Genomic DNA, 25,762 nt, shown 5'->3' with positions numbered 1-25,762 from the left:
GTCATCCCACCAAAAATCTTCACATAATAATGGTTTTTAGAGTTTGATGTACTATTGTTACCTTAAGCTTAATGTCTAGTAATCATGTCTTTAGTAAGTCCATTGTGTTATTGTCATTAACTTTATCTTGTGTGTTTGTAGCTTGACTCTTTTAACTTAAAAGAGCTTTAACTTAACTCATCAGAGTCATGTTTCTAAAACTTGAGCTTGTTTATTATTTTTCTTATTTTATTTATCTATATTTTAATTTTTTATACATATTTATGATTAAAACTTTTATATATAACATAATATATAATATTTAATTACATAACATCAAGTGTTATATAATTTATGTTTCCTTATATAATAGAATGCTCGCTTAAGCTAGCGAGCCTACTCAAGCTCGAGTTCGAGCTCATTCATTAAAGTGCTTTAGAGCGTGTTTGGGATTGCGTTTGAAAATGCTTATTGACTTACTGGCTTTTTCAAAAAGTCATTTTAAAAAGCCAGGATTTGAGGCTTTTGGAAAAATGTTTTTTAACCCTTTCAAAAAGCTAAAATATATTTATTTCTGTGATTGCCATCACGCATTTTAGCTTATTGTCTTTTTGAAAACACAAATAAGCCAATAAACATTTTTCAAACTCAATCCCAAACATGCTCTAAATATAAATACAAACTCATATAAGTTCTTGGGATGTTTGAACTTTTAGCAAACTAATCTTCAATAACTTACGACCAGCTCAATTCACACAGTCACACTCCTACGTACATCTTGTAACACGCTCTATTATTATTGATGTAATTCATCATGCTGTGGTCATGTCAGTCGCCTATTGTTGTTCTGATATATTTCCAAGATTACCTGCTCCTAGTTGGATTTATAAACAATCAAACAAGGTATATAGTTTTTAGTCGGAAAGGCAAAATTTCCAAATAAAGAACTATAAAACCCATGTTTTTTCACCTTCTACATGACTTACATGACCCATTTGAGAATTGCATGGCTTTAATTGTTGCATATAGTATATATCTTGTGAAAAGCACATAAAGCATGTCAACATAACACAAGTACACAACACATAGGTTATTAAGACGACACGTCAAATGTATCCTATTGTCAAAGCTCTTTTCCTTTTTGGACCACACATGACCTGTGTCAAATGAATGCATACGACCCATGTATATTTTGATTGTGATTATTTGCAATTAAACCTTTTAAACCGTTAAACCCGTATTAGAAAAACCCTTTTAACAACAATATTCAATTTATTTTGAAGATTTCTCAAAACGGTCCTAATATATTTTCTGAAAATAGTTATTGTAAGATGGTTGATAACTAATTAGCATTTAAAGAAAGAAAAGGCTCAAATTTAAATTCCATTCTAAACCTTGAGATATCAGCCACCTACGTCCCGATCGCATGCAGAGAACACAAGATGATATGTTACATTTGTTAAGGAATCAGGCATATGTATTAACATATGTCTTGTGAAGTTTTCATATATTCATTACTAGAATAAGATGTAAGAAGTTTCCTTGTAACAAGGATCTTAAAACAGAACAACACTATAATTCAAGGATAATTTCACCGGGTCATTTTTGGGTTACATAGTTTATTCGAATTTGGGTGATAGGTCAGAGTTTGGTGATAGAGATCACCATCATCATCATCATCCAACCCAGTATATTTCATCAATAGCGAAGCTATGGTAGGGTCTGAGGAGAGTAAGATGTAGACAGTCTTACCTCTACCCTTTAGGAATAGAAAGACATAAAGCCTTGGACATATGGCACATAACACTCAACCATCGGGACACCGCCGATTGGTGCATGTACCATTGTCTTTTGGCTATCAACGCCACCACATGATGCCTGATTAACCTTCCATCACTTTTAACGTTATTTTCACGAAATTAGTAAAATAACGTCAAAATTTGTGCAATTTCACTTTTGCCCACACGATGGTTCACACATATATACATTATGTGCGGGCACCGTATATTTGGTGATAGAGATGATGGTGAAATTAGCAATAAGTTTACACATACATAATCAAATTCGTTCATGCAGAAAATCATCTAAAATATTCAAGAACCAATGGAAAACAACATGCAAATGAGTTTTATTTGGAATAAGAACCAAAAAACATATAAAATCCAATACCTAAAAAGATCAATTTATTTTAGCTCCAATGGCTGTCAAACTCTAGTTAACTCAAATCATCCTCATCATCACCGATCCAGTCTCCATAGATGCCGCTCAGCTTCCTATTTGCTAATTTCAAGAACCCTTTTCCAATACCTTTCCGTGCAACAGGAACCGCAGCGACTGCTGAGCCAGTAGCCGATGGTTCGGTGGTGGGACAGTTGACCATTTGGGCAGCAACCGAACCGCTAGCATGTCCAGCCGGATTGTGTAGCTTTGACAGAAACAAGAATATTGTTATTGACGCTTACAAAGATGCATCATAATGTGCAATTACATTATATGTACTAGTGCATGCGTGTTGTGTGTTCTAAGTTCTAACATGAACAAAAATAAGAAAAATTGCTCAAATATCAAGTATTAATTGTATTTTCATATCTTTATATCAAAAAAGACCAAAAGCTCCTAACTTTATATACAAGAAAGTCTTATGTGGACCCGAAAATATAGTGAAAGTTAACTATCAAGTTCCCATCTTTACAAACAACAAAAACACTCCTGCAATACTGCAGAATTTGTCATTACTACTCTTACAAACTTATAAAATATCTATCATATATACCAAACTCAAACTTAAAATATCATATATTATATATAATATACCCTTAAAAACTAGTTGGGATATTTTCTTGAAATTTTCATTAAAACAAGTCAATAGATGGCGGCTTTACCCTTATTTCTCTTAAACTCAAAAATATCATATTTACCCATTTTTAACTTGAAATTTTCGCTTCTACCTGTCAACGATATTTTCTTAAATTGTGAGATTTATCTGTTTCATTAAACCAAGAAAATATATGTTCGACTTTATTAACAAGTTAATATGTAGCCGTTCGTTTAAGCTAATATAACTGAAGTAGATTTCATATATATATATTCTTACGATCTTGCAAAATATCATATACCCAAATCAGACTTAAAATATCTAATATACCCATAAAATTGAAATAGTCAAATAGGTAAATATGACATTTTAACTAGTTTTCAAGGGTATATATGATATTTCACAAGGGAAGTTTTCATTTTTTTATCACAAATTGAATGAATTCAAACCTGCAAGCCCATGAGCAAAGTGACATTTATCTGCATATATGCAATGGCCAGTAGTTTCCCATTTGCCACAAATTTGAGTTTTCCAAAAACTCGTCTTCACTCGCGAGCCATCTTGATCAGTCTTGACAGTGGTAAAAGCATCTTGACCGGCCTCGGTCTTACTTTTACCATAGTCAACAGCAGTTTGAATGTTGATCACAGAACTCTCTCTTGCTCTTCCACTATCCATTCCTGCTTCAACCTTGAACTTCGCAGGACTTTCATGGAGAAAATTACACTTTTCTCCATACGGGCATTCTTCCCCGTTAACAAACTTTCTACAAATCCGCATTCGGTGAATTATTTTCTGATCATCATTCCAGTTCCCACCTCTATTATTATTATTATTATTATTATTATTATTATTATTATTACCATTATTGTTATTGTTATTGTTATCTTTCACAAGTTCTTGCCAATTTGGCGGCGGCTCACGCAGATCATTAGGGCCGTGAGCGAACGTGCAGCCGTCACCATTACGACAGTTTCCTTCTAGAAACTTCTGGCATATTCTAGTCTTGTAGAATATGTGAGTGGTTCCTCTATTCACAGGGAGGTTTGAGAAGGTGGATCTTTGACCACCGGGGCGGAAAGATGTTGACTTTGCAGGGTTCATGTTGACTTCAAACTTGGAGTTTGATTCATTTTGTTGAATCATTGTCAAAGAATCTGAATCTGGTCAATAATTACAAAACTTTGGGTCAAAATTCAGTTAGAGACATCAACAACAGTACAACACACACAATGTAAGTTGCTAAAAATTAAACCTTTTTAACTCAAATCATACAAATTATGGGGATTAACTTATTATTTTCTAAGAGTTTTAATTAGAATCGGTACAATTGCTGCATGCATACAATAAAGAAAAAAACAAGACATTAACAGTACAATAATCAAGAAACAGAGTACATAATAATCAAGAAAGTTTAAACACTCAAGATTTCATTTTTATATCAAATAAAATTCATCAAATGCATAAAATCATCTTTTTTCAGAGTTTTGTGAATTCAAAACGTTTACAAAATTTTCAAGATTATAGATTTGGGCTTAAAATTAAAAACCCTGAATTTTTTTTGCCCTTAAACTGATAATGAGATGATGATCAAAGATCCTTCATAGGCAAATGAATCAAAAAGATTGAAATTCAAGACTACATGGATCATAATTTTGGGTAAAACTAAAAACCCACAAAAAATTATGTAAAAAAATAAAATCAAACCTGTGCAAAAAGTTGACAATCAAGTAACTTTCTTGGTGACTTGAGAAGAATAATCGGCGGCAAGAAGAAAAAATGATGAAACCCTAAATGAATTAGTGAGAAAGATTAAGAGGTATGTATTTATTATGTACACCTTAATGATAAAAAAGTAAATGTAATTAAGGAAAATATATGCAATCTCTGTGTATCTATGCATTAATGATTTTTACATAAAAGGAATGTGATGATATCCATGTGAGTTTGATCTAGAACATGACTGCAATGGAGGTTTTACAAGGGGACTAAACCCTAAAACCTTCTTTCAAACGGCTAAGCAATAATCATGGGGATATTCATTAATTTTTATCTTAATAATTTAAATTTAAATATGTATAATTAAAGAATTATCCTAAGTTTCGTGCAACAAGTTAGCAAATATGTATCCCCTATACCTACTATATAGTCTAGTAATGGTTTTTGATTACTTAAAACCGATGAATCGCTTAAAATTTAAACCGAATCAAACAAAGTATCGTAATTACGGATTCCATGTAATGTAATACGGAGACTTGCGCTTTAAGAAGTATGAACTCTTACCGTTTATGTTATCATTTGGCTAGCATATCAACCTCCAATCTATTGTAATCATGTATGTTTAAATCTAAATCTATGGTAACTATGGTATAATTCAAGATACGTTATTACAAGTATATACTACTTCGCTTCACCATTAGCTCATCTTCTCTGATTGTACTATGTGGTACTTATAAGATGCGTGTAAAATTACAATGAAAAGTGTTAATGATTAGGAGACTCTCTTGATCATTTATACAAAATGAAAACGCTGATGAGCTAAAGGTTGAAACGGCATCTAATAGAAATCGTTACAAACAACTGATAAACTAACTTAAACAAAAACTACTAATAAAATACAAAGCAAACTTAAAATGAAGATCACATAACAATTGCTTTATGATTTGTTACTTCAAGACCTTTATTTTTCAATATCAATCCTTTGTTATAAGCAATACTTCAAGACCAGTTATATTATAACATCAGTTCTTCTAAATCAGTCTTTGGAAACAATCTTTATTATTTATTCTTTATAGTGAAGAACAACTGATTTCTCATGATAAGCTGTTTGGCCTTTAGCACATTAGTCATTTACAGGTTCCAACATACACACTAGCTTAAGACCCACGTATGACACGAGTAGTTAATTAAAATAAAATATTTAATAAATTATTACAATACAAATTTAACAATATACTTAATACAAAGTCTTCGTACATTTACGGCAATTTAAATATAAACAATTACATAGTAAATTGACATTATTTGTTGTGTTCTTTTGAGACTACATGGGTCTATTAAAAAACAAAACATATAAACAAAAACAAACATAACATATAAAAAAATATTATTAATTAAAAACTATATAAAAAAATATTATTAATTAAAAACTATAAACACGTGGAGACGACTGTATATTCGAATATGTGGAGCCACTTTCACCTTTATGATATGTGAAGAGATATGTACCCGCCTCAACATCGAGCAAGGCGGGTCAACCCACAAGATATAGACAAGAGGCTTGAAATCAAGATATTATGAAGGCACAAAGCCAAAACATATGTGCATGGCGCATATCACATATGCTCACGCATATCACATATGCTCAGGCATCACATGCTCAGGCATCACATATGCTCATGCATCACATATGCTCAGGCATCACATATGCTCACGCATCACATGCTCACGCACCATATATGCTCACGCGTATCACATGCTCACGCACCATATATGCTCACGCATATCGCATCCGCGCGTGATGCATATCACATGCTCACGCATATCACATCTGCGCGTGGCGCATATCACATGCTTGTGCATATCACATCTGCGCATGAAACATCTGCGCGTGAGAATAAAGAGAAGACCTCGCGCATCCTCAGGATAGGCGCATATCACACATGCACATAATCAACCTCGTCCTTATCCAAATCAGGATAAGGACAACCTTGATTGTGCACGTCAGACAACCTTCCAGAAGGTATCTTTTTAAGGAATAAGAATATGCTGATGTTGACAGCTGCCAATGAAAGGTGGACAACTCAGCAAAACCCATGTGCTACCACGTGATTGCACATGGGTCAGAGAATAATCAATGAAAAAGCACCAGGTGTCCCAAGGACACGTGGCGCAAAGCAATAGGAGGAGGCCAAAAAGGCCCTAATTGGGTCTGAGCCCAATCATTGGAAACCCTAGCACTATAAATACCACATCAACTCCACAAGGAGAGGTATGCCCTATTACATAGTATCACGCAATATTAAGCTGATACACTCCAATTCCTTACTCTCAGATTATTATCTTCTTCTACAAACTCTTATTCTCACACCGGAGGGTTACCCCAAAGAGGACCCCTCTGTCCCTTTCTGAGGGGTAAGTTTACGGTGTTGTTCATTTTGTAGGTGGAAGAATCCAGATTCCAGAGAACCATCGGTGTAATAGCATAATCACACCCGAGGAAAGTTGATCGTCTACCAGTGAGTCTATCCACGTTTCTTCATTGGCGCCATCACCTGTTACAACGGCAACAAAATCTCATCAGTTCTCTAAAAAAAAAAAAATTTCACCATGGTTTCTGGTGTTCGTAACAGCGATCAAGTTCTGGAGGATATTGAGCGTGAGGATGTTAATGAGGGACAGCAGTTTCTGAGGGTGCCGCGTGATTCTACGCGCACCACCAGTAACCATCCCTTCATCACAACTCCTCATGGCCAGACTGAAACTCCTCCAGACGATCTCACGTTCCAAAATCTTACCGGCGCGAAACAAAAAGGACCAATGGGTCCAGAAGATGAAACCAATGACCCTAAAGAATGGCTCATAAACGAGCAACGACGTCTAATGGACAAGTACAATGAGCTGGTCAAACACAGAACACAAAGGCTAGCGTTTGATAAGCAAACCATTCAAGGAACAAAAAGGGCGCGCGCGCCGGAAGAGGGTCACTCTGTTCACACTGAACACGCTGAGTTTAGTGATGAAGAAGTGCACAGCATGAGGAAGACGCGAGATACTCATGCAGGAGGCTCACAGCTCCGCGCGCACGTGAACATGGCGCCTGGAGCCAAAGCCGATCTGGATCTGTACACACCATACAGCCCACAAGTGAGAGGGCAAGTGGACGTAACCACACCGTACAGGCCAGCCATCTTGGTGAAACATTCAAAATTCACTGAGCGCATAGCGAAGGCTCCCATTCAGCACAAAACCAAGATGCCAAGTGGTTTGGGCAAATATGACGGCACAACAGATCCAGACGATTTCTTACAAGGTTTTTACAACACCGGAAACCTAGAAAGCTGGACGATGCCAACATGGTGTCACATGTTTGCTCGCTGCCTCACGGGCGCGGCGCGTGTCTGGTTCGAAAGCTTGCCTACTGGGCAAATCGATGGGTTCGAGGAACTATTGGAAAAGTTCCAAGCTCACTTCGTACAACAGCGCAGACACACGCGCGACCCTGATGACATCATGCACTGCGTGCGCAGGAATGATGAAACGATTGAAGACTACATAACTCGTTTCAATCAGGAGTCTCTGGCAATCGGAGGTATCACTGAGCAACTATTGCGCGTGGCCTTTATACAAGGCGCGCGCAGTGATCAACTCCGCCGAGCTCTCGTAAGCAGAGATGGCATGCCAACCACTTGGGCCAAGCTAATGGAAGCATCGCGAGTCTTCGCGAGAAATGAAAAACAAATTGCCCAAGATAGAGCGAGAGAAAAAGGGCATCAAGCAGAGGCACCGCGCAACAACGAAAGAAGGGGCAAACAGAACTCTGTATGGTCCAGGTTGCAACCAACCAGTTTTTCTTCTGCAGAAAAGCAGGCGCAACCAAGCTCACCCCAGCCCCAAAAAGACGTTCGTAATCGCGGGGAGGGTGACAAGAGGGAAGGCGGCAGAGATCCTAACAGACCTCTGCCAAGAATATGGACTCCCCTCACTAAAACGCCTTCACAAGTGTTAAGCACTGAGAATGTCCAGTTCAAAAGCCCCAAGCCACTACACCACAAGGGACCATCAAACAGTGGCAAGTATTGTGAGTTTCACAAGTCCACAGGACACAACACTGATGCATGCCAGCACTTGAAGGATGCAATTGAAAAAGATGTGAAATCAGGCAAGCTGGCTCACCTGGTGAAAAACTCAAGACCAGAAAATGAACAACCAGAAGGAGCCTCTGCCAGTAAAAAGTTCAAAAGAATCTGTGTAGCCGAGGGAGGAAGGCAAGGGCAAAGATCAAGAAAGAGAAGCGCGCAAATCCAAGGAGATTGACGCGAGCAACAAGTAATCTTCCCAAGAATCAGGGGAGGCCCTTCTATCAGCAGTCCTCTTGTCATCACTACACACATTGCTCATTATGAAGTGTCAAAAGTCCTGGTGGACACTGGCAGCGAATCAGACATCATGTATGAGCAATGTTTCAGGAAGCTAGATCCAGCAGACCAAGCAAGGCTTGAAATTGTGAATGCACCAATCTCTGGTGTTTCAAATGAAATCATTCATCCCCTAGGTCAAATACAATTTGAACTAACTATGGGGGATGAGAAACACAAGCGAGCCGAAGTTGTCAACTTCTTGGTCTTGCCCACCACTTCATGCCACAATATGATCTTGGGTAGAGGAACGATTGCCCAATTCAACGCCATACCGTCGCCAGCGCACGGCGCGTTGGGGTTCCCAACACCAACAGGTGTAACATTTGTATACCGAGATCATTTGTGTGCAGTGACAAGTACTCCGCGGGAAGGGAGAATGAAACTTCCAATGGCAGACAACGCGCCAGAGGAATGGATTCTCAACCCAAAATTCCCGGAGCAGACAATCACAATTGGCGCTACGATATCAGACGACACGAGGTTGAGAATGAAAAGATTGCTCACAGCATATATGTCGGTCTTCGCGTGGCAACACTCTGATATGACTGGGGTTCCGCGAGACCTGGCGCAACATTCTCTCAACACGTTCAAGTCTGTAGAGCCAATTGCTCAAAAAAAGAGAGTCATGGGGGATGAGAAGGCGAAGGCCATGAATGAGCAGGTTGAGGATCTACTGCGCGCAAACATCATCCGCCCGATACGATACCAGACATGGGTAGCCAATCCTGTGATGGTAAAGAAAAGTAACGGGTCGTGGAGGATGTGCATTGACTTCAAGGACCTCAACAAAGCATGCCCAAAAGATTGTTACCCCCTCCCAAACATCGACGCAAAGGTGGACTCCGTGGCGCCATTCAAGCTCAAATGTTTCCTGGATGCCTACAAGGGCTATCACCAGATTCAAATGGCACCACAAGACGAGGACAAGACCGCCTTCAGAACAGACAAGGGTGTTTTTTGTTACACAAAAATGCCCTTTGGTTTGAAGAATGCGGGAGCCACCTACCAAAGACTTATGGATGCCGTTTTCAACGAGCAAATTGGAAGAAACCTAGAAGTCTACGTGGATGATTTGGTGATCAAAAGCAGGGAGGAAAAACAAATGCTCAAAGACATCGAAGAAACCCTTGGGCGCCTAAAGGAAGTTAACATGAAGCTCAATCCGAGCAAATGCACTTTCGGCGTACAAGAAGGAAAATTCCTAGGTGTAATGGTCACCAAGGATGGTTTCAAGGTGAACCCAGAGAAGGTGGAGGCCATCCTTGACATGCCCTCGCCATCCACCATGAAAGAAGTCCAAAAGTTGAATGGGAGATTGGTATCAATCAACAGGTTCCTAGCGAACCATGCAAGCAAATCTACCCCATTTGTCAACACATTGAGAAATTGCTTAAAGAAAAGCCAATTCAAATGGACTCCTGAGGCCGAGCAAGCTTTCAGTGAGATAAAAGAATGTTTGATAAATCTGCCTGCGCTCACAGCTCCACTTCCTGGTGAAATCTTGACATTGTACCTATCAGCAGGAGAGCGCGCCATCGGCGCAGTATTGTTGGTGGATCGCAAGGGAATCCAAACGCCAATATACTATGTGAGTCGGGTGCTGACAGATCCTGAGACGCGCTACTCCATCATGGAAAAGTTAGTTTTGTCACTAACACACGCGTCGCGCAAGCTTCATAGATATTTCAATGGTCACCCTATTGAAGTTCTAACTGGTTACAACATCCAGCAAGTCTTGCGGCGTCCCGCGCTCTCGGGAAGGCTGACAAAATGGGCGCTGGAATTAGGAGAGCACACGATCGCCTATAAGCCCCGTCCAGCAATAAAGGGACAAGTCTTAGCTGATTTCATCGCAGAAATCCCTGAGGGAAAAATTGAAGAGGCTCAGCGCGAGGTAGATCCTCCGCGAGCCAATGATGAAGAAAATGTTTGGAGATTATTCACTGACGGAGATTCAAACAATGAAGGATCCGGCGCAGGCCTCAAACTGGTGGATCCAGAGAATCAGGAATATACTTACGCCATCAGGTTGGACTTCAAGAGCACCAACAATGAAGCTGAGTATGAAGCCCTGCTGGCTGGCCTGCGCTCGCGCACAAATTCGGAGTTAAAAAGCTAGAGGCCCATGTTGATTCATACTTGGTAGCAGCACAGGTCAATGGCCTTTATGATGCCAAGGAGAACACCATGCCTCTGTATCTAGAGCAGGCGAAAAAGCTCATCGAGCAATTTGACTGCTTCAGAATCATACATATTCCGCGCAGTGAAAACAAATCTGCCGACGCGCTGAGTAAGATGGCATCAACCAGCTTCGATCACTTTGGCAAAGATGTCAGGGTAGAAGTAATGAGCAAACCGTCGGTGGTAGCGAAGTCTGTCCTTGTAACTCATACAACCCCTTCATCATGGATAACTCCAATAATGGAATTCTTGACGGAGGGAAAGGTACCGGACGATCGCGCACAGGCGAGGAAGATAAGACACAAGTCGCAGAACTATGAACTGCTTGATGGTACATTATATCGACGCTCTTATCTTGGACCGCTCATGAAATGCCTAGATGCTGAGGAAGCAAGCTATGTGATCAGAGAGATACACGAAGGAATCTGTGGAATACATGCTGGCCCGCGCATGGTGGTTGCCAAGGCAATGAGCGCAGGTTACTATTGGCCAGGCATGTACTTGGACGCATTAAAAGAGATCCAAAAATGCAAAGCATGTCAGAGCTATGCGCCAAACACCATGCGGCCAAAGAACAACTTGATTCCGGTGACCTCTGCATGGCCTTTCCACAAATGGGCAATCGATATTGTGGGTCCCCTACCGCAAGCGCAAGGGCGAGTAAAATTTTTGGTAGTGGCAGTAGACTATTTCACAAAATGGGTTGAAGCCAAGCCACTAGCAAAAATCACAGCCGAGGCGATGAAGCAATTTATCTGGAGCCACATCATATGCCGTTTTGGCCTTCCCATGGAAATTGTGAGCGACAATGGCAAACAATTCACTGACAGGAAGATATACAGCTGGCTCAAGGAGTTGCGCATCAACCAAATTTTCACTTCAGTATACCACCCTCAGGGGAATGGCCAAGTGGAGCGCGCGAACCAAAGCTTGCTAAATGGGCTGAAGAAAAGGTTGGAGGGAGAATCCCATTCTTGGGTCGACGAGCTACCTAATGTCCTGTGGGCGCACAGGACATTAAGCAAAACCAGCAATGGCGAATCCCCGTTCAGCCTAACCTATGGAACGGAGGCTATGATTCCAGCAGAAGTTGGATGCCCATCCCATAGAGTGCTCATGATGAACAAGATTGATAACGAGCGCGAAAGGAGGTTGGATCTCAACTTACTTGAAGGGCGCAGAGAGGCGGCTATCATCAGTGAAGCCAAATACAAGAAAAAACTGGAAAAATATTACAATCAGCGCGTGAAAGAATGCCACTTCAAGAAGAATGATTTTGTCCTTCGAAACAATGAAGCTAGCCGCGCCATACCCCCGGGAAAGATGTCCCCCAATTGGGAGGGACCTTATCAAGTCTCCGAAGAATTGGGAAAAGGCGCATACGCTTTAAAAGATTTGAATGGAAAGAAGATCCCGCGCGCATGGAATGCGGCACAGCTTAGAAAATGTTTCCTGTAAAAATTGTCAAATTTGTAATCAATGAAGCCATTATGAATAATGATACGCGTTATCTTCTCTTAATGTGGATTCTATTACCTTTTGCATACATGTTTCACACTTCCCTTTATTAATTTTGAGCAATATGACAACATTGTATTGACATCAAAACAAAATAAAACGAAGTAAAACATACATGCGCGAGCTTCAAGTTCAAACTCGTTAACGAGTCTTAACTCTAAAACGTCAGGGTCTTAGCCCAATAATATGAGCCTTAGCTCAGGGCCTTAGCCCAATAATGTGAGCCTTAGCTCAAATCACTCACAACATCCATCCTACATGCTGCGCAGCCTGACCATAAAAATACCTAAGCACAACTAAGGCAAAGCAAATGCCAAAACATAGTTGTTAAGGTCTCAGGTCGAGGTCGCGCATGAAATTGTAATGGATATCTGAGTAACACACTGACACGTAAAGGCTAAAAAACTCATAATTCCCTATAATAAATGCGCGATAACGTCGCGCAAAAGAGGAATAATGAAACGCCAAGGCACGTGTCAACATAATCAAGATATGGCAAAATCACTTACAATATGACAAGGATTAAGTATAATAATTTCCTTACAACCTTGTTCTTATTTCAACGTGCAAGCATATCTTATATTCAACAAGCAAACATGCAATATAAAGAGATGAATGGGGAATGCGCAAGATGCGAATAAGGGAAAAACAAAATTTCATTCCAAAGCATTGAAATTTACAAGTTTACAAGATGATGAGATACAAACTACAAATAAAAAAAAAAAAAAAAACATGAAGGGCTTCTCAAGTCTCCACGTCGACGTCAGCCTCTTCATCGTCCTCATCACCGCCCTCAGCATCTGGCGCAGCCCACTCCTCGTCATCTCCAAACTGACCATAGTCAAGATGTTCGTCCTGAATGGAGTCGCCTTCTATCACAATAGTGTCAGGAGCGGGTCCTTTGGCCACGCCAGAGCCGCTAGCAGGGGCAGCATTCCCCGCGCCATCATCGCCGCCACCAGCCCCTTCGCACTCGTCAAGTAATTTCTTTAGCGCGCCGAGATCGGGCTGGTCTGCGAGCGCGGATATCTGCAAATCATAAGGAAAAATATGAGTACCAAAAGACTAGGAAAATAAGTCAAGGTAAATTCATTAAGGTTAAAATACCTGCGCAAGGATGGGAATGGGAGTATTCAAATACTTCTCCCCCATCTCGGCCATGTCCGCGCAGACAACGTCGAGCTGATAAGGGTAGTCGGATGGGTTCTTCTTCAGCATGCTATATTCACAGCCATCTTTAAACCCTTCAGCTCGACCCACCAAGCGCGAGGCAGCGTTGCAATCCATCACAAGGGCCTGAAACTCGTCTGAGTATTTCATCGCATAAGCGCAATGAGTCATACCCTGTGAGACTAGCCATTGGCGATCCTGCGCGAGGGAAGAAACAGTCGTCTCGAGGGCAGGAATCTGAGAGTTTAACAACTCAACAGTTTCCTTGGTCTGTTTCAGCTCCTCTTTGTCGGACGCTGCTGCCGCCAAGGCTTCTTCTTTTTCCGCTCGCGCAACATCGAGTGCTTCCTGGCTAGACGCTGCCATCGCTAAGGCTTCATCTTTCTCGGCCCGCGCGGCCGCCAGCTCCTTCTTCAGGCGCGCAACCTCACTCTCCAATGATGATTTGTCAGTTATAGACTGGACAAGAGCTTGGTCACGCGCCTCCGCGTCCAGCTCCAAGTCGCGCACTCTACGCGCGTACTTGGCCGCGTCCGCCTCGGCCGCCTGTAGCTTCTCCCGCGCAGCCTGTAGCTCATGCCCGCGCTTCACGAAGGCGGTGTTGGCACTTGCTCTGTTCTCGCTGAGCTCTGCTTGGAGTTTCTCAGCTCTCTCTCGAGCATCAGAAAGATTCCAAGCAGACACTTTAGCCTCTTGCTTGGCTTCCGCAAGAGCATCACGTACCTTTACGTAATCATAGCGAAGCTCTTGGGAGGCAGCAAAGAAAGCCGACCCAGCAAACAGATGATCGTTGAGCAAGTCTTCGCGAGCGCGGTCCTCCTGAAACCTCCTTTCAGCTGGAGGCACAGAATGAGCCCAGAAGTCCTCACACACACCCATGGACTGAAATGAGCTGTCCTCAGTAATATTCCATCTCGGGCGGTAAATGTGATCGGCTTCCTGCAAACACAAAGTAATGATCTAAGTCATCAAAACACTAATATGGAAGTCCGCGCAGCGGAGCAAAACGAACCTATACCTGCGGGGATGAAGCAGAAAAGTCAGCGCCAGCCCCACGAGAAGACTGCGCCGTGAAATCTCGTGGCGCTGCAGGGCTGGCGCGGCCGCCGTCGGAGTCTTCAACTTGAACCTCCTCATCCTCCTCTGAAACAGGCCTTTTCTCCTGCGACCTGGAAGAACCAAAACCAGTCTCGCGAGGGCTGCGCGCAGGAGGAGGTGAGGGAGGCCTCGACGCCGCCAGATCGGCGCGTAAAACGGCCTCCTGCTCCTTAGTAATCCCGATGAGGGGAGATTCAGCGCTTGCAGGAGCAGGAGCAGAACCAACGGCGCTGGCACCGGCGCCAGCAGTGCCGCCAGCAGCTTGTACGCCAGCAATGACTCCTATGAAAAAATCAACAAAAGAAATGGTTCTGACTTGAATTAAAAAGAGAAAAGTCAGAAAATAAAAGTGCAATACATACCTTGGCGCACCGCCGTTCGCGAGTTAAACATCGCCATGAAGTCCATTCTCCCCTTTTTTGAGGGTAAAACAGGGGACTTCGAAGCGACCTCCGGCGCAGCCTCGGCACCTTGTTGCGCCTGAGGTTGATCCACCAACGTCGCCGGCTCTACAAGCATTTGAGAGAAAAGATTCATTAGTAATCCTATCAGAATAACGCTCATAAAACCATAAAGTATAAAGTATACCTGGCGAAGAGGAAACGGCAGGCGCAACGCCGCTTCTCTTTTCCGCCGCGCGAAGGGAGGAGGTAGCGGCACCATACCTCGTGTGGACAGGAGGTCTGCCCACATTTTGAGGCAGGGAAGACAAGGAAAACTTGGAGGTAAACTCCTGGGTTTTCTCAAGTCCCCTCGCCTGAGTAGGAGGATCCTGAGCAACAGGGGCAACATCTTTCTTCTGTTTCTTACTGGCCCCTGCGCCAGTTTTCCCCTTAGCTTTACGCTTTAGTTGGGGCACCTCAGCCTCCTCCTCCTCCTCCTCTTCCGCGAGTTCTAGCTCGTAGTTCTCAAGCGCGTCTACAATACACGCAACAGAAAGGTTAGCCAAATCTGGTATTATAAAGGCATAAGCATAAGTACAAAGGCTTACCAGGCGCGTCGCTGTCAAAGCGAAATCCCAGATCAACAGGGATGAACATGTCATCGAAGCGATCGGGGAAGCCAACCTCCCCAGCGCCCAGCGCGACGGAGCCACCCTCCATATGCTTATCATAGGCGGCGTGGACATACTTCTTGCTGACTGCACAAAACAAGTCAAATGATATCAGCAAAACGAATTATATTCGCGCAGAAGTAATGCAATGAGTTAACTTACACAAGCCGGTCAACTTGGATAACGGGCTCAGTCGCGCTGTCGGCCTACCTCCTGCTCATACCAACCCCCACCAGCGCCTCCTCGCAAATGTTCTTGGCGGGGGATGGTTCGCCAGTCAACTTTTTTACCCAGGCGCCAGTTGGGTTCTTGAAGACACCCACATCCGCAGGCGCAGAAGAGATCGCGCGCATGGTCATGCGGATGGGGATCACACCAGCCCTGATATAGAAAAATCTCTAAGACCAGTCATGAAGGCTCTTGAATGAAACAGTGCAGCACTTGACCTTCTGACTGCGAGGAATAAATGAGAACCAAGAATCTTGGATCTTGGGCTTATAAAAAAACTGAAAACGCCGAGGGGTGGGCTCCTCGCGCTGAGATTTGCACATGAACTCAAAGTGAGTCATGCGCACGAGTCCAAACGGATGGACTTGGGATATATGAATCCCATAAAACCTAAGCAGCGCACCCACAAACCTTGTCATCGGGAGACGAAGGTTGCAGTGGGTGAAAAAATGGCAATAAAGGGATATATAGCCGGTGGGCGGGTCCGCCGCCGTTTGCCCGGCCGCCGGCAGCATGCAGCCATACTCAGGGAGAAAACCCTGAGAGGCGATAAGGCTGTCAAAATCGGACTGCCTCAGTTTACAGGGGATCTCATCCCACTTCTTCACTGCCTTGGTCTTCCCTACCTCCTCCGATGAGGCCTCAGCAGCCCTCTTCCCCTTGCCGGTCTTCTTCAACGTAGACATTACTAACGATTTCACGTGGCGATTGCTGGGGGAGATTGTGTTGTCTGGGCTATCAGACATACAACAGAGTCAGGCACAAGTTGCTTCTGAAGAACGGAAATCTGGAAGATAGGCACTTAATCGGAATAGAAAAAAAGGAAAGCTCTGAATAAACAACAAAGAAGATGAAGGATAAAGAACTCAAAGGGCTTGCTTTTATAGGCCCAGGAGAGAGAAAAATTGGTACTGATCGGACTTCACGCGCCCCCACTCGCAGGTGTAAGCCAACGCGAGCGCGACACGTGTCCCTGACACTGTGTGAGGGGACACGAAAAGAAACGATACAGGTGCTGCCAGAGTTCACGCGCCACCACTCGCAGGTACGGACCAACGCAAGCGCGACACGTGTTCCTGACACTATGTGAGGGGACATGAAAGGCAACTGTAGCACCTCGAGCACATGAAAAGTCTGACACGTCTCCATCACTTACGCATGTCAGCAACAACCAACCACGTACATGGACGATTCGTTTCAACCAAAAGGATAGAATTTCGCGCAACGATGAGTAATAAGAAGAAAAAGACAAAACCCTATTAAAAGAGCAAACTATTAAGTCTAATATCTATCTTACCTCGCTCGCGCGAGACAAGACACACATTAGACTGGGGGGGCTTGAAGAGATATGTACCCGCCTCAACATCGAGCGAGGCGGGTCAACCCACAAGATATAGACAAGAGGCTTGAAATCAAGATATTATGAAGGCACAAAGCCAAAACCTATGTGCATGGCGCATATCACATATGCTCATGCATCACATGCTCAGGCATCACATATGCTCATGCATCACATATGCTCAGGCATCACATATGCTCACGCATCACATATGCTCACGCGTATCACATGCTCACGCACCATATATGCATATCGCATCCGCGCGTGACGCATATCACATGCTCACGCATATCACATCTGCGCGTGGCGCATATCACATGCTTGTGCATATCACATCTGCGCATGAAACATCTGCGCGTGAGAATAAAGAGAAGACCTCGCGCATCCTCAGGATAGGCGCATATCACACATGCACATAATCAACCTCGTCCTTATCCAAATCAGGATAAGGACAACCTTGATTGTGCACGTCAGACAACCTTCCAGAAGGTATCTTTTTAAGGAATAAGAATATGCTGATGTTGACAGCTGCCAATGAAAGGTGGACAACTCAGCAAAACCCATGTGCTACCACGTGATTGCAAATGGGTCAGAGAATAATCAATGAAAAAGCACCAGGTGTCCCAAGGACACGTGGCGCAAAGCAATAGGAGGAGGCCAAAAAGGCCCTAATTGGGTCTGAGCCCAATAATTGGAAACCCTAGCACTACAAATACCACATCAACTCCACAAGGAGATGTATGCCCTATTACATAGTATCACGCAATATTAAGCTGATACACTCCAATTCCTTACTCTCAGATTATTATCTTCTTCTACAAACTCTTATTCTCACACCGGAGGGTTACCCCAAAGAGGACCCCTCTGTCCCTTTCTGAGGGGTAAGTTTACGGTGTTGTTCATTTTGTAGGTGAAAGAATCCAGATTCCAGAGAACCATCGGTGAAATAGCATAATCACACCCGAGGAAAGTTGATCGTCTACCAGTGAGTCGATCCACGTTTCTTCAATATGCAATAATAATTTCCTCAATTTACGGTTTTCTTAGTAAACATAAACATCATTTGGATACCTAAGATATGGAAATATTATAGCATAAAAACATATTCTAATTTATGTATATGTGTTGAATAAAAGTGTGAAAATTAAAGCTAAAAAAATCGATGTAATGTAAAAGTTATTGGGTGTATACTATACGATATTAGTTTAAGCAAAATTAACTTAATGATTACAAAAATATAAATAACAGAAATTATTTTGTTTCGGAAATAATGAATTTATTTATTTATAATTATTAAAATTATAACTAAGTGTACTTTATTAATAGTAAGGAATTAAATAAAATACAAATTTTAAAGATTGGCAAATAAATAGTATTAATGAATTACCATATTTAAATAACTGAATTAATTAACTTAAAAAATGGTAAATTGGTTCATTTATGATTATAAAATTTTAACTAAATTTACGTTATTAATAGTAAGGAATTAAATATATGCAATATTTAAATATTGACAAATAGACGGTATCAATGAATTACCATGTTTACATAATTTAATTAATCCATCTATCTATTTATGTAAATGTCTATCAAAAAATCTTATAAAATTTTATGTGTCACTCTCTGGTTGCTCCTCATCCCATCTCAAATAAAGCCGTCTCCGAGAATTTTCAAAAATTTGAGGACCCGAGACAAGTAAGAAATGGACATCTAAAATAAAAACTCAATAACTCTCATGTATAAAGTAAATTATAAAACGATAATTGTGAAACAATGAATAAAACAAAAGTGTTTTGGAAAAAATAAAATTTAAATATTGAAGTGAACCGTGAAGTTATCCTACTGTTTTTGGTTTTAAATTAAATGGTCTTTTCTCTTTAAATATAAAAAAAATATGACTATTAACATGGAGTTAATAAGAATTAGACTCATGACAGTAGATATAAATGAAAATGAAAAACCAATTGAAACCTTTAAACTTGGGCAGCCCACTTTTTATTTGGGTTGGGTGGGGTGGGGTGGGGTGGGGTGGGGGGTAGAGGTGCACTAAAAACCCATATCAAAACTGGACCCAAAAAATACTCAAAACCGGTTATTTATACCTGGGTATTCTATACCCGAAACCGGAACCGACCATACCCGTTGGGTATGGATAGGGTATGCATTTTGAGCTCAATACCCGTACCTAGAATCGTACCCGATTTATACCCGTAAATACTCGAAACCGGTCATACCCTATACCCATACCCGGTTATATCCAATACCAATATTTTTAATCCCGAAATAATACGCGAGTTTTTATAATATACTTTTATGTTTACTTCACAATTTTTATGTTTAAGGTTTTTTTAAATGTATATTAGAAAGTAAATAATTTGTACTTGAGTGAATTTATGGTTTTTGTAATATATTTTAATTATTTTTATAAATTACAAAGTAAATGTAAAATTTTAACGAATTTAAATATGTATAAAAATTACAAATTCAAAACCCGGTATTAATGCCCGGCCATACTCGAACCCTATCATACATTACCCGGGTACATAAAGTTGAGTTTTCTCCTCAATACCCTACCCGAATCCTACCTGATTTTTCAATACACGACATATGGTAACCCGGTTCCGTACCCGAAACTGGGCATTAGAGAAACTCGATTTGTACCCCTCTAGGGGGAGTGTTACCAGTTGAGCCAATTAAAGTTATTGAACTATAGGCTTTACATATATATATATATATATATATATATATATATATATATATATATATAATAAGTGGAGTGTGTTAAAGAAGTGTAAGAAGTAATCTGGTGCGATTAATATGTTGATCTGATGGCGGATATGGAAAATATGTTTATTGTACAGTGTGTTTTATTAGATATAATGGTGAAAACACGCATCCTACACTTCTTAAAAAAATCTACTTCTTATTATAACCTTGTTATATATATAAATATATGTGTGTGTGTGTGTGTGTGTGTGTGTGTGTTAAAGATATTTTGAGAACTTAATGAGTTATAAAAACTTTAAGATTTCAATATGGATTACACAATCATTTAAATGATTACTGAATATATGGCTGAGATTAAACTTGATTTAAAAATGAATTAAGAGAGATAATAAAGATGTGTGATGATTACACTTGTGTAAACGTAAGTTACACCTATGTAAAAAGTCGATTTAGTGTGTAAAAAATATTGGAATATTGGATTTTAATAATCCCTATTAAATGGTATTGGCTGATAATAATCCCTATTCATTTTATCGCCACTGGCAGTCCCAAATTCAAAAAGTTGGCCCCCAATGGTCCCCCGTTAAAAAGGACTTAACGACGTTATACTTTTTTCCGAATTTCAAACTAACTTTTTAGGGCAATTAATCGGAAGGAAGATACGAGTCGAATGATATAAAACTTAGCTCCAAACAATGATCCAAACGACTTGATTTTGGTTAATTGTAAGTTTAAACACCCGAATTGAAGCATTGTTTCGTCATTTTGAAGCACCGTTTCGAACTAAGGTTTACACCAATCGACTCGTATCCTCCTAACGATCAAAAACCCTAAAACATTGGTTTGAAATTCAGAAAAAACTATAACGCCGTTAAGTCATATTTAATGGGGGACCACTGGGGGCCAACTTTTTTGAATTTGGGACCGCTAGTGGCGATAAAATGAATAGGGATTATTATCGGCCAATATCATTCAATAGAGATTATTAAAATCCAATATTCCAAAAATATTTTAATTTTTTACGTACATGTAACCTACGTATTACATATATGTAAACTAAACAAATTCAAAAAAAAAGTGTTACACTGAGTTTTTTCGACTTCTTAAAACTTAAAGCGGTTCTCAAAAGAAATCAATTATATATATATATATATATATATATATATATATATATAGGTATTGGATCATTTCAGAAGTTTTTTTACACGAAAAGTGAAGGTGTAACTCCATTAATTCCTAATTTCACTTCATTTCTTATGTGTAGGAGTGTATGTACGTGTGTAGATACGTATGTTTGTATATGTCTATGTATGTTTGTATGTGTGTAGGTACGTAGGTTTCAATGTGGCTCAGTACATTTGTATGTGCATAGGAAGGTTTGAATGTGTATTAAGACATAAATACAATCAACCTACATACATGTAGGTAATATCATAAGTAAGGGAGTGAAAAATTATGGATTAATGGAGTTACATATTCAATTCTCGCACTTCTCGCTGTAATATCACTTCTCGCAATATCCATCCATATATATATACTAGCAGTAAACCAGCGCGATGCTGCGACGATGATAATATATTTAGACGATTTTTAGTAGTTACAAGACATGCAATGACTGATCATAAAGATAACAATTAGCAAACCAATATTAACAAATGATTAAAAAACATGTTCTTTTTGGAACATATAATCAAATGTACCTTTTTCTTGTATACCAATTGAGTAAGGCTTTAGCCATTGTGTTAACATCTATAAATAAATATAAGAACAAGTTGAACTCTCAAAAACCATTAAGATGAGATAGCATATAGTACAATAATACTATATGGGTACCTTTCTTAAGAACATAGTAGACAATAAAACTCGGGAAAATGGTTTCATAAACTTCATTGTGTGTGTAAATGAAACATCAACCAGTGACGGGTCAATAATTTTTCTTCCATAAGATTCATTGTTCGCCGCGACCTCACTACTTACACCGTAGATCCAGATCAGCCTCTGAAATCAACTTTCCCAAGACTCGTGTTTGCAATCGTCGTAAACGACCAAAGATTAATGTCCACCCAAGCCAAAAGTGATATGTTTTTAAATGACTTAATTCATTTTGCATATAACTGTTTTGATACGAACCAAAAACAAAAATTTATTACAGATAACTTGAACTCGATATGCTCATAACATGGTTTAACCATGTGTTAGTTTTTTTATATGGCCCGAACTCATTTTACATAGCACCCTTTCTGACGTGAACAAAGTTTTAAACTTTTTTTATAATAACCTAAACCCATTTGGCTTACAACTCGTGATTGTAAGGTTGAAATTTGTTAAAATTTATATATTCAAATATACAAAAGAAAAACAAAGAAAAAAGAAAATATAGATTAATATACGGGTAACTTAATATCCACCCAGAGCCAAAATTGATATTTTTTTAAGTGACCCAAATTCATTTTGCATATAACTATTTTGACGTAAACCAAAACCATTTTTTTTTTAAAAAAAATGACTTGAATTCGACAGGCTTATAACATGGTTTAACTATAACCAAAATTGTTAGTTATTTTAAATGGACGGGACTCATTTTACTTAGCACCCGTTTTGACCTGAACAAAGTTTTAAACTTTTTTCTTTATAATAATCTAAACCCACTTAGCTTACAACTCGTGATTATAAAGTTGAAATTAATTTAAATTTATATATTCAAATATATAGAAGAAAAACAAGGAAAAACAAATATAGATGAATATATGGGTAAATTTAATGTCCACCCAGAGCAAATTGATATTTTTATATGTCCCAAATTCATTTTGCATATAACTATTTTGACCCAAACCAAAACCAATTTTTTTTTAAAATGACTTGAATTCGATAGGCTCATAACATGGTTTAACCATAACCAAAATTGTCAAATTTTTTAATGGCCGAACTCATTTTACTTAGCACCTGTTTTGACCTGAACAAAATGTTAAACTTTTTTTATAATGACCTAAACCCATTTGACTTACAACCCGTGATAACTTGAATGCGTTTTGACCTATCAAAGTCCTTTGATCGTTGACCCAAAACAACAAAAAATATTTTAAAAAAATAATCAAAACTCACCAAAAATTATACTTCTTTTAAAGTGACACAAAATGCACGTCTATATTTAGTAAATCCTACATTGGAACGTCCACAAAAATAAACATGTCGTGATTGTAATGTTGAAATTTATTAAAATTTATATATTCTAATATATAAGAGAAAAACAAAGAAAAAGAAAATATAGATGAATATATAGGTAAACTTAAGGGAGTGGAACGGTAATTATAAATTAAACTTGCAAAAGTTGAATATAATTGAAGGGTTAAATTTGTAATTATATTTTAGGTTTATAAGTGCATATATGAGTTGTACTCTTATGCTTAATTGACTTATACATTATCATAAACATCTCAAAATAAAATAAAATTTACATTGAAACGTCGACAAAATTAAGCACGTTGCAATGGTAAATTGGGGTGTTTTTAAAACATAATATATTAACAGTTATATAAGAAATAAAAATTTTAAATGAATATGTCAAATAAATGGGTTAAGTTAAGGGGATTATGTGTAACTACTTCATGAATTAACAAAGTTTTGTTGAAGTAAAAGATCATAATTGTAATTATATTCTATACTAAATATTCTTAACCGTTCAAGATGTCTAAAATACTATAGTACCCCTACATTTTCAAATTTGTATGCATTAAGGATAGTAATTTATGCAATGGTGTTTGTACCTCTTAAAATTTAAGAGGTCCTTCATTCATGCATTATATATAGTGTATATATATATATATATATATATATATATATATATAGGGGATGATTCAAGAGAGAAATGATATTACTACAAGAAATGCGATAAATGAATATGTGCCACTAGTTTTGTTTTAAGTTTTAAATACTTAAAGCTAAATAAAGAAAGTATTAATCATTCTCCTTCTTCAATTAATATAACTAATAAACCATAATACTTATCTACTTAATTAATATAACTAATTAAATTATTATAATTGAAAATATTTAAGAACTCATTTATTATTAATTTATTATAACTTATTTTTTGTGTCTTAAATTTTTATCTTACACAAGTATAATTTATTCATACGTTAAAATTTCTTCCAAATCAATATATTAATATCCATCAACACATACTTACATTATAATGAATAATACCAAAAAACTATTTTACATGTGTTGCATTAGATATCAACAAAAAACATACAACTTACTCAAAAACGTATAATTTACACTTGTTCTAAGAATAAGACAACATATAACCTACACACGAAAAACATATAACCTACACACAACATGTAACATTCGTTACTTTTCAAACCCGAAAATCTGACACGTTTTAAATTTTCGGTTTTTATTTTTAAATATATGTATAAAATATATTATAATATCCAACTCCATAATAAAATATACATTCAACAATTCTAATCCCCGATGTGATACCCGACATTTTCAGTTAAATCATGTTCACTGTGTCAGTAAACCTAATTAGTTCTGTTAACTAAGTTAATGAACTCCCATGCATATAGTGTCATGTATGCATACATTGAGTCAGTGGTGTCGTTGATGACCTAAGTGAGAGTAACTAGTTATTGATAACTAGAATAATAAACTTGTCACACATCTTATAATATATGATAGGTTATAATAAATTTGTCACACATGATATATTACATGACAAGTAACAAAAAGACTAGTACACAAGTGGTGTCGTTGGTGACCTAAGTGAGAGTAACTAGTTATTGATAACTAGAGTAATAAACTTGTCACACATGTTATAATATGATATGTTATAATAAATTTGTCACACATGATATATTACATGACAAGTAACAAAAAGACTAGTACACAAATATGATTACTAGAAAATGTTTATAATAGAATGTAACATGTCACATGTAATAAAAACTAAAGTTTAATAAAATTAATTATGTCTTAATGATTGAGTTAATGATGAGTAAATAACAATTAAGGTTATAACTTTCTTTTTCTTCCTTTTGGCCGTCCATATCACATCACACACACATACATTTTATTTTTCCAAAACACTCTCAAAATATCATAATCAAGTTGGGTGATTCTTGGAACAAATAGTGATATATCATTGATCAAGCAAGTAAGTAAGCATGGTTAATATATATTTTGTTTATGTTTCTTTGATTTGGGATTGTGGGATAGAGTATCCAAACACATGTAATCATAAGAAATAAAAAGATGATCAAGTTGATGGTTTTAAAAGAAATTGTGTGTCTTGTCATAAACGAAAATATGGAAACCTTTTGTACATAAATATTATTTATTAAATCAGCAAAATAATGAAATACATGAGATTTGGTTATAGAAAATGTTTCCTTGATGATTAAAGATCATAAGGATATAAGAATCATGATTTTTGTGACTTTTGGTTTGAATCTTCTTGTTGACAGATTTTGTGTTTTAGATTGTAGACTGTATAACTTGATAACACG

General features: G+C 38.7%; 1 protein-coding gene across 1 annotated transcript in view; it reads right to left on the bottom strand.

The window, feature by feature from the left end:
* Positions 1-2,194: 2,194 nt before the first annotated feature.
* Positions 2,195-25,762, bottom strand: part of LOC143593525 (zinc finger CCCH domain-containing protein 39-like) — a 41,633-nt gene continuing 18,065 nt past the window's right edge. Inside the window, exons 3-4 of the mRNA XM_077073133.1 lie at positions 3,244-3,957; positions 2,195-2,436 (exon numbers count right to left, since the gene is read on the bottom strand). Coding sequence (XP_076929248.1) covers positions 2,195-2,436; positions 3,244-3,957 — 956 coding nt within the window. The remainder of the gene's footprint in view (positions 2,437-3,243; positions 3,958-25,762) is intronic.

The sequence above is a fragment of the Bidens hawaiensis genome, unplaced genomic scaffold (genome assembly GCF_021521415.1).
Source record: "Bidens hawaiensis isolate Kalapana, Puna unplaced genomic scaffold, B.hawaiensis_p1.1 tig00042292_1, whole genome shotgun sequence".
NCBI classification, from domain to species: Eukaryota; Viridiplantae; Streptophyta; class Magnoliopsida; order Asterales; family Asteraceae; genus Bidens; species Bidens hawaiensis.
Note: the sequence above shows the minus strand (reverse complement) of the source record. Positions and strands in the feature narration are given on the sequence as shown.